The 12616-nt window shown below is 44.1% G+C and overlaps 1 protein-coding gene across 5 annotated transcripts in view; it reads left to right on the top strand.

Annotated features, from left to right (window-relative positions):
- Positions 1–12616, top strand: part of SYNJ2 (synaptojanin 2) — a 104220-nt gene that overhangs the window by 47305 nt on the left and 44299 nt on the right. For all 5 annotated transcript variants that reach the window (XM_025202648.1, XM_025202650.1, XM_014519342.2 and 2 more), the window contains exons 5-6: positions 9812–9895; positions 11600–11661. In XM_025202648.1, the coding sequence (XP_025058433.1) occupies positions 9812–9895; positions 11600–11661 (146 nt within the window). The remainder of the gene's footprint in view (positions 1–9811; positions 9896–11599; positions 11662–12616) is intronic.

Raw genomic sequence — 12616 nt, 5'->3', positions numbered from 1 at the left:
TTACTGGGAGGGGAGTGAACTTTTGTCTTTGTAGGGTAGGACTGGAAGGGCCTTGCCATTATAAAGAAAAAGGAGATACTGAGATGGGTTGTCAATTTTCAAATTTGTGATACCACTTCCCAGCAGCACAGTTGCCAGTCTACTATGAATCATAGAAAATTAAAGTTGGAAAGGACCTCGGGCGGTCATCTAGTCCAACTCCCACTATTTCTTGGTATTCCAGCCATTTCTGTCAGAGATGACTTAGCTTATTTGGTTATGCTCTTCCAACATACTGTCCTGGAAATGATTCTCACACACATATAATGCTGATTTATCTCATGGCAAAAATAAATAAATAAATTTAAGTTCCTGATGGAACAGCAAAATGCTGATAGGTGACTGATGGTTGAAATGGATGGGATGTGTCTGGAGCTGCATGTTGTTCAAAGGATCTGTCACGCTTCCATTCCAGTTCAGCCACTAGTCATCTAGGAGCTGAAGGAGAAAAGGAACTGAAAACTAGAAAAGCAAAAGCCCCCAAAGCTTTTGGAAATGAGTACAGGGTTGAAGTGTCAATAAGTTTTTAAGATTTGAATAAGCTGATAACTAGTGTAGCACTTGTTTTTAAAAAAAAGAAAAAAGCTCTTATCATGAATGATAATGTACATAATTTTTGCCAGATTGACTGTCCTAAGAAAATAAAATTGGGCTAACAGGATGCCTGATTTGAAGCAACTGCAGGTGCTTCCTCAGCCCAACGAAGGGTATTTGTACCCGAAACTTGCAAAAGAGAAATTTTCCAACTATTTGAGTTGGTCTAAAAAAAGATCAGATTTACCCAAAGAACCTTGTCTGATTTGAAGCTGGCATCCACTTGTACTTAGGAAGCAAAAGCCCTAGAGTAAACTCTCCTGCTTTCATAGCAGGCTACTGACTAATCGGCTGTGAGGTAATATCTTGGCTGAATAACATTTTGTTTCCATTTGCAACAGTTTGTACAGTATAATGGCATGCTGGCTTTGTGCTTTCCTGAATAAATAGCACCCTAGGATTCCAAAAAGGCAGGACTTTTCTCCCCTTTACAGTGAATTAGTTCTAACATTTTTCTGTTTTAAGAAGAGGAAGAAACAATTAGTTTTATCTCCAGGCAGCTGTTTCATGCATAGATGGTATTCTTTTGTCTCCCACTGAGTTAGCCTTGTGGCATTTCAGCTCTGCAATGAGTCATTTTTTGTGGGCTCACTTAACTGCTGTGACTCACTGCGCAGAAGGAGCAGGAGGGAGGAAAGCTAAGTATCTTGCTTGAGTTTTGCTTTTCAAAACCAAGCCGCCAGTCAGTCTTTTAGTTGTGCGATCATTGAGTTTGCTTTTTACAAGAAAGGTAAAAAACAGTAGGAAAGGTTTAAGCGTCAGAAGCGAAGAGAGAAGGTGACCCTTCCTGAAAAAACCCTCTGGACATGTGTACATGGAATATTATTCCAGCATGTTGCAAAGGGAAGGGCACTCCTTCCTACTTACAGCGCTACCCATCATCTTTGGCAAAGGTTTTATATTATGCTTTGTTCCCCAGAGGGAGCCTAATTCATACATTTTTGCTTTGTTCACAGTATTTCATATATTAAGGGGAAAAAGTAAAACATTGTTTGGGGGATCTCTAAAGAGAACAAAAGTTAACTTTATCCGGCCTTTCTCCCCCTGCCTTGTAGCTGGAACTCCCCCACATTCCTTTAATTCTTTTTTCCAGATAGCAATGAGAAGCAAGCATGCTTTCCTTATTTAGTTTATATGCTCCTCAGTGTTTACATTTGAACTCCTCCCAAGGAACATTAGCATTCTTTTTTCTTTATTTTCAGTATTAAACCTTTGGAATATGATTTTTTGGCTGTTTTTAAATGAGAATGGTTACCAATAAAATAAATCAAAGGTTTTGATAGTTTTCTCATTATAACTGCTGACTGATCCATTTAAAGTTAAAACCTTACAGGATATCAAAGGGAGTTGGGCCTTGACTGTCAGGGAGTTGGGCCTGGATTAATCTTCCCTTTTTTTCAGCAGAAGGGAAAAAATAGTGTTGGACCTTGACTCAAAAAAAATTCCTACTTCACAACAGGGTTGTGGGGACCCCCACACACACACACTCCTTCCCTGGCGCACAGTCCCTGCAGGCGGTGGCAGCAGCAGCAGCAGCAAGTGGGTGCTCGGGGCGCTCATGCCTGGTGTAGGTGCTGGTGCCTGGCGGCGCATAGCTTTGGCCGGCGCTGCACATTGTGCCAGGGAGCGCAGCCTACGCAGCCTGCCTCTATTACCAGTGGTTCCCACCGTGCACATGCATCCTCTGCACTCGCATGCCACTGGAGGGAAGCTGCATGTGCTGGAGCTGGCTGCCTACTCCACTCCCTTCTGCACAGGTCCTGGGACTCCACCAGAAGTGGAGGGGAGTCCTGGCCCCTGCTTTCCCATGGAGTCTGGGGACCTGCATGGCAGGGAGCAGTGCAGGCAGCCAGCTCCAGCACATGCAGCTTCCCTCTGGCACGCAAATGTGGGGGCTGCACATGCTGGGAATAGAGGCTGTGCTTCTTCCCGCAGTGTGCAGTGCTGACCGGAGCTACACACTGGTGGGCACGAGCACCTTTGCTGGGCATGAGCACCTGCCTGCTGCTGCTGCCCCTGCGGGGACTGAACACCATGGGAGGTGTGGGGGGGGGAGGGGCCCCACACACCCATACCCTGCCCCTACAACCCCTCCAACACACCCTATGCCCCCCACACACAACCACACCCCTTCACAACCCCTGCATATACAGCCCCCATGTCCCACCATACACACACACACACACCCCACCCCACCATACACACACACACAATATACATGGTATAAAAGGGGAAGTATTACATGTTTGTGATGGCATGGACTAGCTAGTCTCTGATGAGGAAGGGGTTAAAGAGTTGCTGGGTTGTGTTTGCCCCACCCTGGTATGCTTGCAGCTAATGTCAGGCTTGGAAGAAGGGGAAACCGGCTCAGATAGGGGAGGATTCTCATTCCTGATTGAGCCTGGCTTCAGGTTAGATGTCCTTTAAGGAGTGAGCCCTGTGGATTCCCAGGTCAATGTGGTTGCCTGGGTAGATTGCAGAATGGGGACTGGGGATCTGCCCCAGTGCCCCATTACTGTGTTTTCAAGTCACTGAGATGTTGGAAGAAAATTATCTTGGAAGTTACCATGTCAGTGTCCTGACATAGGGTACTAATTGGTTTGTTGTAGACCACATAATCTTACTAGAGGCCAGGACAACCAGTTCCATAAGCACCTATTCCTTGTGTTGGAAAGAAATTGCATCATCTTGGGGGACTTCAGTCTAGATGACATGCTGGAAAGCTTATGTTGTCAACCTCTGAATTCCTAAAAAAAAATATAAATGACAATTTCTTAACTCAGTGTTGCATCTAACATGGGGGAATTCTGTGTTAGACCTAACTTTGCCAGATGCAAAGGAATTGATCACAGAACTAAAAATAAGTAGTTGCTTAGATGCAAGTGATTCTCAGCTGATTATGTAAATTATGTACAAATAGGTTAAAATTCAAACTAGTAATATATTTATATTGGATGCTATGAACAAGCCAGTTTCACAAACTGAAAACACTTATGAGCAAAGTTATGTGGGGGAGAGAATTTGAACAGAAAAATGTGAATGATGATTGAGAACTGTTTAAAAATATTCTACTAAATACCTACAAATCCATAACCTGCACTTGAGAGGGTAAGCTATGCTGGTTAAATAACCAGTCTGGTTTAGGAAGGAAGCAAAAACAGTTATAAAACTGAAATGTCTGGCAAATGGGAAGAAGAAATGTTAATAGAGTATAGATTAGTAGCTATTACTTGTAGGAAATTGGGATGGGAAACTACAGAATGGAAAGTCAGTAGCCAGGAGAGTTAAGGACAATAAAACAGTTTTCCTAGTACTGTATTTTCTCACATACCACATGCCTCCTCTTCCCTCCACCAAGACCAGCACATTGTTTTGGGAAGGTGGAATGAAGAAAAATGTTTTTTCCACAGTCATAGCTGAAAGTTGATTGCATGGAATGACTCGCTGGTCTTGAGAGGAAAGTTAGTTTTAAACAGAGTTAAAACTGGACTCTGCCCCTGCTAAATGCTAGCCAGGGAGAAGCACAGGTCTTGGCATCATCTCCATGCTTCTATTTTAGTGCAAAAATCATCCTCCCTACCTAAGACACACTCTCCCTGAGTTTGGAGGACTAATTTTGGGGGAAAAGCTGCATGTGTTATGCAAATAGATATGGTATATTAGGAACACGATCATAGAAAGTAAGGGTGAGAAGTGATCTCAGGAGATCATCTAGTCCAGCTGCTCTTCTGGTTTCTCTGCATCACCAGCTGCAATGGCGGAGCCAGACGCACGCTCTCCATACTGGCACGATCACCCACACCTTGTGCTGCTCAGTGCCAGAGGGCAGTTGGCGGGAGGGTGGGGGGGAAGGGGACCGAATGTGCCTCTGTAGAACTGCCACAGCTGTAGTGTGACGTGTGGGAGGAGTAGAACTGATGAACCTTAATAATGCATTGGTTCATTACTAGATGGAAAGCTGAAAGGTAAATTCATACACTGATTGTGATGAAATATTCTCATTTCCAGTAGGAACTCAGGTGGATGTTAAATAGCAGCTGCCAAAATTATTTTTAAGTCAGTACATCTTAATAATTTGCGCCTGAGAGTTAGCCAAGAATGGTCTAGACCTGGGGTGCTCAACCTTTGGCCCATGGGCCATATCTGACTGGTAGAGCCATCACATCTGGCCCACAGGACTCCCTGGAGGTCAGGAAATTTTGGTGGCAGGGGAGGGGTGGCCATTAATACAGCCACCGTCCCCCCTGTCAAATTCCCAAACCCCAAGCCCCATGTAGCTGGGCCACGTCTTCTCACCCCACAGCTGTATTGAGGCCAGACTGTACTCCCTCCTACCTGTGGGGTGGAGCCACATCCTTATCCTTTACCTTTTCCTGCAGGGTCGGACCACACCCCTTTGCCCCCTATGCAGGGCTAGGCTAGAGTGGAGCTACACCCATTACTCCCCTTCCCCCCTCGGGGCCATGCCATGCCCACTTTCCCTCCGCAAGGCTGGGTTAGGGCCAGGCCACACCCTCTTCCCCTCAAAGGGAAAAACCATGCCCCTTTCCTTATCCTTCAGGGCCAGGTCAAACCCACTTCCCCTAAGGGGCTGGGATGGTGCTCATTAAGTCTGCTCCAGGCACCAGATTGGGACCATTGGTCAGTTCTAGCCCACAGATCAACTGGACACTGCCCATCCAGCATCCTGGGGAAAATGGTTGAACACCACTAATCTAGACCAGTGGTTTTCCACCTGTGGTCTGTGGACCCCTGGAGGGTTCTCAAAAGATGACTTATTATCAATCAAAAGTATGTGAATACCCACATTTACAATTCAGAGGGATCTGTACCTCCATTTGAAATTTCCAAAGGGGTCTGCAGCTCCATTCAAAATGTTAGAGGGGCCCACAAATGAAAAAAGTTTGAAAACTATTGATCTAGACTGTTTGCATTAATTTTAAATAAGTCCTGGAAGGCAGGAATTGCCCAAGATTGTACAAAGGCAAACGTCATGCCTAAAATTAAAACAGGTAAAAATCACACACCTACTGGGCAAAGGGTGGGTGATTAGAGATGTATAAAGCTTGCATCAATCCCAGGAAAAATAGCAGATCATTTGATATAAGACTTTTAGTAAAGAATAAAGAGGAGAATGATGCCAGTCAATATGGATCTGTGGAAAATTCATCTTGTCAAACTAGCTTAATCCCTTTAAAAAAAAATTAAACTACAAGTTTGATTGATATAAAAAGTAATAGACTGAATGCAATATGCTGAGACTTCTATAAGATATTTGATTTGATATCACATAGTATTTTGATTAAGAAACTGGAATGTTACAAATCCAACACAGATCATATTAAGCTGTTTAAAAATGCCTAGTTTTAAAATGTACTTTGAAATGGTAAAGTGTCATTAAATGGGTTCTTTTCAATCCCTGCAAGATTCCACTATAATCTTGGCCTTATTTCTTTGCTTTTTCAATGGCCAGGAAGAAAACATAAGATTATAAGTCTGTAGATGATACACAGATTGTAGGGGGGCAAATAATGACAAAGATTGATCATAGGCCTGAGCTGCTTGGTAAACTGGATGGAAGTCAAGCAGTATGTGCTTTATTGAGGTTAAGTAAAACATTTGTCTAGGAATGAAGACTGCAAGCCCCTACTTAAGAGTTTTTGCTTCCCAGAAAACTTGTAAAACAACTTGGGTGGGGTCATGGTGGGTTTACAGCTAAATAATTTTTGCCAGTTTTCAGGGAAGTCAGAGACATTGTTGCAACACTTAGGGCACAGATAGGCATTCAAGCCCTTGCTCTAACTCATGGCACTTTACATAAAGCGTCCCAAGTTAGAGCTCCTCCCTCCCACCCCAACCCAGCAGACATTTCACCTATTGGGTTGGGGGGCTGGGGGGGATTGAGCCTGCCTGTACTGACCTCCTGTCCAGCAGGCAGGGTCTGCCCCTCTCCCCAGGGGGGAGCTGTCAGCAGGGAGGGAGTGGAAAGCAAGCAACAGCGAGCTGCCTCTGGGCTTTGCCACCCTAAACTGGAGGGAGGTGGGGTGGATTGGAGCTCCTCTGCCTTGTGGATCCTCCCTCAGCCCCTCTGGCTGGGGTACTGGGGGCAACCAGGCCAAGTCTGCTAAGCAAGGGGGCTCTGATCCACACCTCCCCCGCTTTCTTCTCCCCCCCAGCTCAGGCCAGGCAAAGCCCCCAGGCTTCCGCTTCCCTCCTCCTTCTTCCCTCCCTGCTGACGGCCCCAGCCCCTAACAAGGAAAAAATTAACACTAGGGAACACAAGTTCCCTAAGGTGCTGTAAAGCAGAATGCCTTCATCTCATACCTCATTTGAGGAGGGTTAATTTTTCATGCAATCGGCCATGTTAAAAGCACTCTGCAGGCATGCATGTGTGTCACAGCATGGCTGCAGCATGCTTTCAGGAGCCTGATCACGTGAAAAATGTAACTTCTGTCTGCACCCTTAGGCGAAATTTTTTTTCAAGGGTGTGGCATGACCTTGAACTCCTTAATAGCCCAAGAGAAAGTAGTTTAGGAGCAATTTATGGAGGACAAAACATCCTGTGGCATAGCATAATCTTAACGTTAGTATTCTAAGCAGAGTCTCTGCCTCCTATAAACAGTGTAAAGCTGTTCATATGTTCAGACTGCCTAGCCTGTACATGTAATATTAGATATATGTGACTCCCCTATATATGCAAGGGGGGGTGGATCCAGAGCCCCCTCTTTCAAGTGATGTCACAGTTGGGGACTTTTTTAAATCACCAAAGCAAGAATTCCACCCCCGACCTTTCCCCTCTGTGCTCAGCAGCACCTCCCCCTCCCACCACCCTGCTCCCCCACCCACCACTGCTGCTGTCCTCAGCTATCTAGGGCGAGGCTCCAAAGTTGCTCCTGTTGTGCTCCAGCTGGGCACCACAGGGAGCCAGGCTTAGCTGGAGATAGTGGCAGCGGGCAGGTTTCTTCTCCTTGCCCCACCCCACAAGCACTCGTTACCAACTCAAGGAGTAGGCTCAGGGAGGAGGAACCTGGGCTGCTGAGCCCGTGCAGCCCAGGTGGAGCACAACAGGAATGGCTCTGGAGCCTTCCCACGGAGGGTAGGGGATGAGATGTGTGCAGCTGAGTATGGAGAGGAAGGGAGAGGGGATGAAAGGGAGAAGGTAAGATTTTTACCTCACTGAAGGACTTCAAAATGGTCCCCATCTGCTGCTCCCCTGGGGCAGTCAGCCTGCCCAGGTGATGGGGGCTGGGGGGAAAGATGGGAGTGGTGGATGGGGGTGTAGCCACCCTTGCAGTGCCAGTTAAGATTACAACATACCCCTCTTAAAATCCTGCCCCTGCATGGGAGTCTTGATTTTTAGTGACCTTGCAGACCTGTGACATTTCTTTTCAGTATATGGCACTCCCTAACTTTTTGCCTCCAAAATCTTAAAATGAGTCAAAATTAGACTCCAAGTTTCCTTTCGGAATCTGAGCCAGGTTATCTGCTAGTGTGAGTCAATCTAGCTTCACAGAGGTCAGTGAAGTTTACACCAGACTCAATTCGGGCCCTCTGGATTTGTGATTTTAATGTATAATTGGGGGGCTCGAGTTGACTCACCTGATATTATAACACACTGGGAGAAAAGAGAAAGATGGAACAAGGAGTGGCTTCTACCACATAGCAACAAGCAGCTCCTGTGGCAGAAACAGAAAGGAAGCAGCAACTATCTTAGGTTTTATATAGTCCCTGTCACCATGGTAACAACATTGCAGATGATTATGGGCATTGATTGAAAACCTTTGTCAAGGTGTATTTTACATCATGATCTCATGTCATCAGCTTAACTCTAATTCTAGCACTAAGTCTTTCTGTGGTCTCGGTGAAGCCTCTTACCTCCTCTCAGTCAGCAAAAAGGGAGACCTGCTTTGCAAAAGGGTCATGAGGATTAATTAGTTAATATTTGACCCTGAAAAAATAAAATAATAACAATAATACCAAGCTCTTATCTAGTGACTTTCCTGTGCTGATCACTTAGCGCTTTCTAGAACAGACAATTTTAGAGCTGGGGAAAGGTGAAGTGACTTTCCAAAGGTTGTCCAGCAGGCCAGTGGCAGGGCAGGGTGTAGAATGCCATGCTCCCTGCTCATCTTTCTTATGCAGCTTTGTTCTGTATCCCTTCTGTTCCTTCCATTTTGGGATTATTCCCAACCAGGCAATTGATATGCTAAATGATACAGTGCAGTTAAAAAAGCAGTTACCTGGATGACCTACCTTAAACCATCCCTCTGCTGGGCTATGGAGGGCTCATTTTGATGTACGAGATAATGGAGACTTGTATTATATATCACAGCTGGAAAAGAGCCAGGATTCCATTGCTAAGCATAGGCCAATTTGGTGAGCTTGGCTTTAGACAGTTGCTGTGTGGTCATACTGTGTCTGAAGATAACACTTTTTACCCTCAGCATATTTAAAATATAACATTTCTCTTGGGGCCAGGGACAGGAGGGAACGCACCCTTTGTATTTCTAATGCACCAACAGTGGTTTGCTGTAAGATTGCTTGCTATTAGTGTTTGCACAGATTAAAAACATGGGAGGGCAGGATAGGGCAGCAATGGAGAACCAGAGAAATTTTACTATGAACCTCCTGGAAAAGAAATAGAATTCACAGGAGAATTCATTGCATCTCCTAAGGGGTGTGGTGAAGCTGAAGGTTTTGCAGTGCTTTCATCGGACACTCTGGCAAGACACAATGTGTGGTCAAAGAAAAATAGTTAATGAAGTAGCAGATAAGTTTACTCCACACCTGGCATTAGCCATCATTTCTCACAAGGAGCAGTGACATTTCCCCTAGTTAAATCCCTTGAGAGAGAGAGGCCTGTTTGAGTGGATCTGCCAGTCCAGCTATTGCATCTTCAGTGTGACTGAAAGGCTCTGTCTGATTGCTGGTGGTAGCTTAAACACTCTCTGTTTTATTTCTAGTGAGTAGTAGGAAATTAAACCTGGGGAGGTGGCATGGAAGCAAGCAAGCCATGTTTTGTTTCCCTTCCTATGGAGCTAAGTCTTTGAGGATGAATTGATGTCTATGGTTCACTTATTTCTTTGGGATTTGCCTTAAATTCACTTGCCTGATTGAAGAGTGACAGGATAGCACATTTAACTGAAGAATCTCTTTCCCTTTATTGTTGTTGTTGCAGACAATTTATTTGGACAATGACATCTCTTCGTTTGTTCAGATCAGAGGGTCCGTTCCACTGTTTTGGGAGCAACCAGGACTTCAGGTAAATAAAATGAAAAATGAAGTGTTCTCTCACTACTTGTACTTAGGATCTAGATCCTGTGCTCTTTAACTTAAAAGGAAGCATGTTTGGTGTGCAGTGTATGTGCTCAATCTCAAGGTCAGAAGGGAACATTATCATCACCTACTCTGATCTAGTGCGCGGCTTAGACCATAGAATTTTACCAAATGATTATTGCATTGTCTAGTAAGGTGAATACAACCTATAAATGCTATGTTGTCTACCCTCTCACTCTACACACTTTCCTTTCAGTTTACAGGACTTTATTTTTACTTCCAAACTATCCTCAAGTTCTTCTGCTTAGCATAGCCCTGAGTAACAGCATCAGACAGCTGTCAACTAAGAACAGCTCTCAACGTTTGGGTCAGAACTTATCTGCCCTCATCATGCCAGGCTTACATTGGGAATCATTTATAAATCATTCAAGTAGGATTTAGCCTGGCAAGTCCAATCAGAGAACACACAGGCCACATCTTCAGACGACTGTTTTGTCTTTTAAACCTGTTTCAACTCAGCTGTTCATTCTGGCTGCCCCCTCAGTGAGACATCATGGAAGAGTTCAGGCAAGAGGCAGCCCGATAGATTTGCATTCTCAGAATAGGGGAAGACAATCAGAATGTATATTTGAATGCACGTACCTATGAATATGTGTGCATTGCATGTATATGTCATGCAATAGCTTTTATAATTGAAACAAAGCTTTCTTTTTTTAATATTCTCTTGAAATTCAGTAAATCCCTAAAGTTTTCATTGGACAAAAATACCAGCAGACCTGTATTTGTGAAACCATAGGGATTATCCCTGAACCAGATGTTTACGGCTAACAGGCATCATTTCTAACTGGACATACTCTCCTCTCTCAAGAAGACAGTGGCATATATTTTTGTTTCTTTGGGGCTAGATTACGCAAACTTTACTCACCATAACGGAGGCTTGCTCACAGGAGCACTTACTCCTTGGATGTGCATGCTCTGGCACTGCTGTTGAAAGGGTTGCACAATCTACCCTGGGCAGAAAAACAAGGAAAGAAAAAGAAGAACAGGAAGGAACACATGATGTGTTTTGAAAATGTCATTAATGCTCTTTCTACAGGAGCCAGACATTCGCTGGGCAAAATATTCAGCACAGTCCTCAACACTGTATGGCAATAACAATACTTAGTACTTAGTAAGAGGTTGAACCTAGTGCCACTGGGGCCAGTGTTACAACTCCCATTCAGTTTAGTGGTGCAGGATTTAGTCCTTGAAAAAAAACAAAGCACTGTATTAATCAGCTAATCTACATAACAAAAGATCAAACAAGTCAGGCTGCTTTCTCCCTGGAATTGGCAGTTCCCCAATGCTTTCTGACTATCTAAGGGAGAAAAGAAGGTTGAGTACACAGTGCACTCATGTGGTATAGCTTATGAGACACTTGAAAGAGAGTATTGGCTAGAGTAAAGATTTGTTTGGCCATAAAAGGGGTGGAGGTATCTTGTTAATTAATGTTGTTCATGTTTTCAATTGTAATTGTAAATATTGCTCTCTCATAAGAGCCGCAGCCTTTGTACGCAAGGACATTCTATGTGTAGGTGTGTGGTGCTAGTAAGCAGACATTTTTTCTGAGGGAGAGAGGGAGACATCTAGTGATTTAGGATTTCAGTAGCTTAGAGAATTACTTCATATTTTTCCTTCTATTTTTTTTTAGGTTGGTTCCCATCATCTGAGACTTAACAGAGGCTTGGAAGCTAATGCTCCTGCTTTTGACAGGTAGGCTGCATCTGACTGTGATAGTAGCACAACCCCTAGGCATTTAACCAAAGTTCCACAGCTTTATACCGTGTCAGTGAACCACAGGTGTGGTGTTAGAGACAAAAAGCACCTATTAGACCTAGACCTGCTGTTGCCGAATTGTTCCTTCCCATCCATTTTTTTTAGTGCTTTGCCCATTCTTGTTTCAGTGGCAATTGGATTAAAATGATCTCTCAGCCTGTTTGTAAAGGAATTAAGAACTTCTGAATGCTGTGTAAAATAGTTCAAATCCAAATTAACTCTTTGAGGGCTGAAAACGTACTTGCACATAAACCAGTGGATCCCAACCTTTTGAGATTTTCAGCACCCCTTGTTAGACATAAGGCACCCCCCTGGAAAATGTCAGCTCTTAAATTTCGCTAATTTTTGACTACAGAAAAAATAACACAGCAATTCTTCTGTTGCAAAGAACTCAGAAAGACCACAACAGGTTGGAATGTTTTTGACACTATGGCTTCCTACTTGAAATCGCTGGGTTTATCTTGTGAATCCAGTGCAGATGTTTGCATTCCTAAAACTGCTAATATTGTTCAGCATCCTCTGACACTTTTAAAAGAATCCCATAGTACCTCAGAGTACTGCAACACCCTGGTTGAGAATCACTGGCATTAGACTCTTCATAACTTTTCTTCACTTTTTGTTCAAGTAAAATAAAATATCAGAGCTTTACAATCTGGATTTCTTTTCCTTTCCATGTTCATGTTACTCTACCAAACTGCCAGCATGCGACTCTATTACACAGGAAGATTCTGTGGGGGTGACTTTCTTTGCCCTTATCCAGAGACTAACCCCATAAGATGCTATAGCTCTGCTAAAACCTGCCAAAAGTCCATGGCCACTTGATTGCTTTCAGTTCTTGATCTTCAAGGGCTGCCAGATCTTGTTGTCCTCTTTGGGCAAACTCTCATTGACT

This window comes from Alligator sinensis, unplaced genomic scaffold (genome assembly GCF_000455745.1).
Source record: "Alligator sinensis unplaced genomic scaffold, ASM45574v1 scaffold331_1, whole genome shotgun sequence".
NCBI lineage: Eukaryota > Metazoa > Chordata > Crocodylia > Alligatoridae > Alligator > Alligator sinensis.
This window is presented reverse-complemented; position numbering and strand designations above follow the sequence as displayed.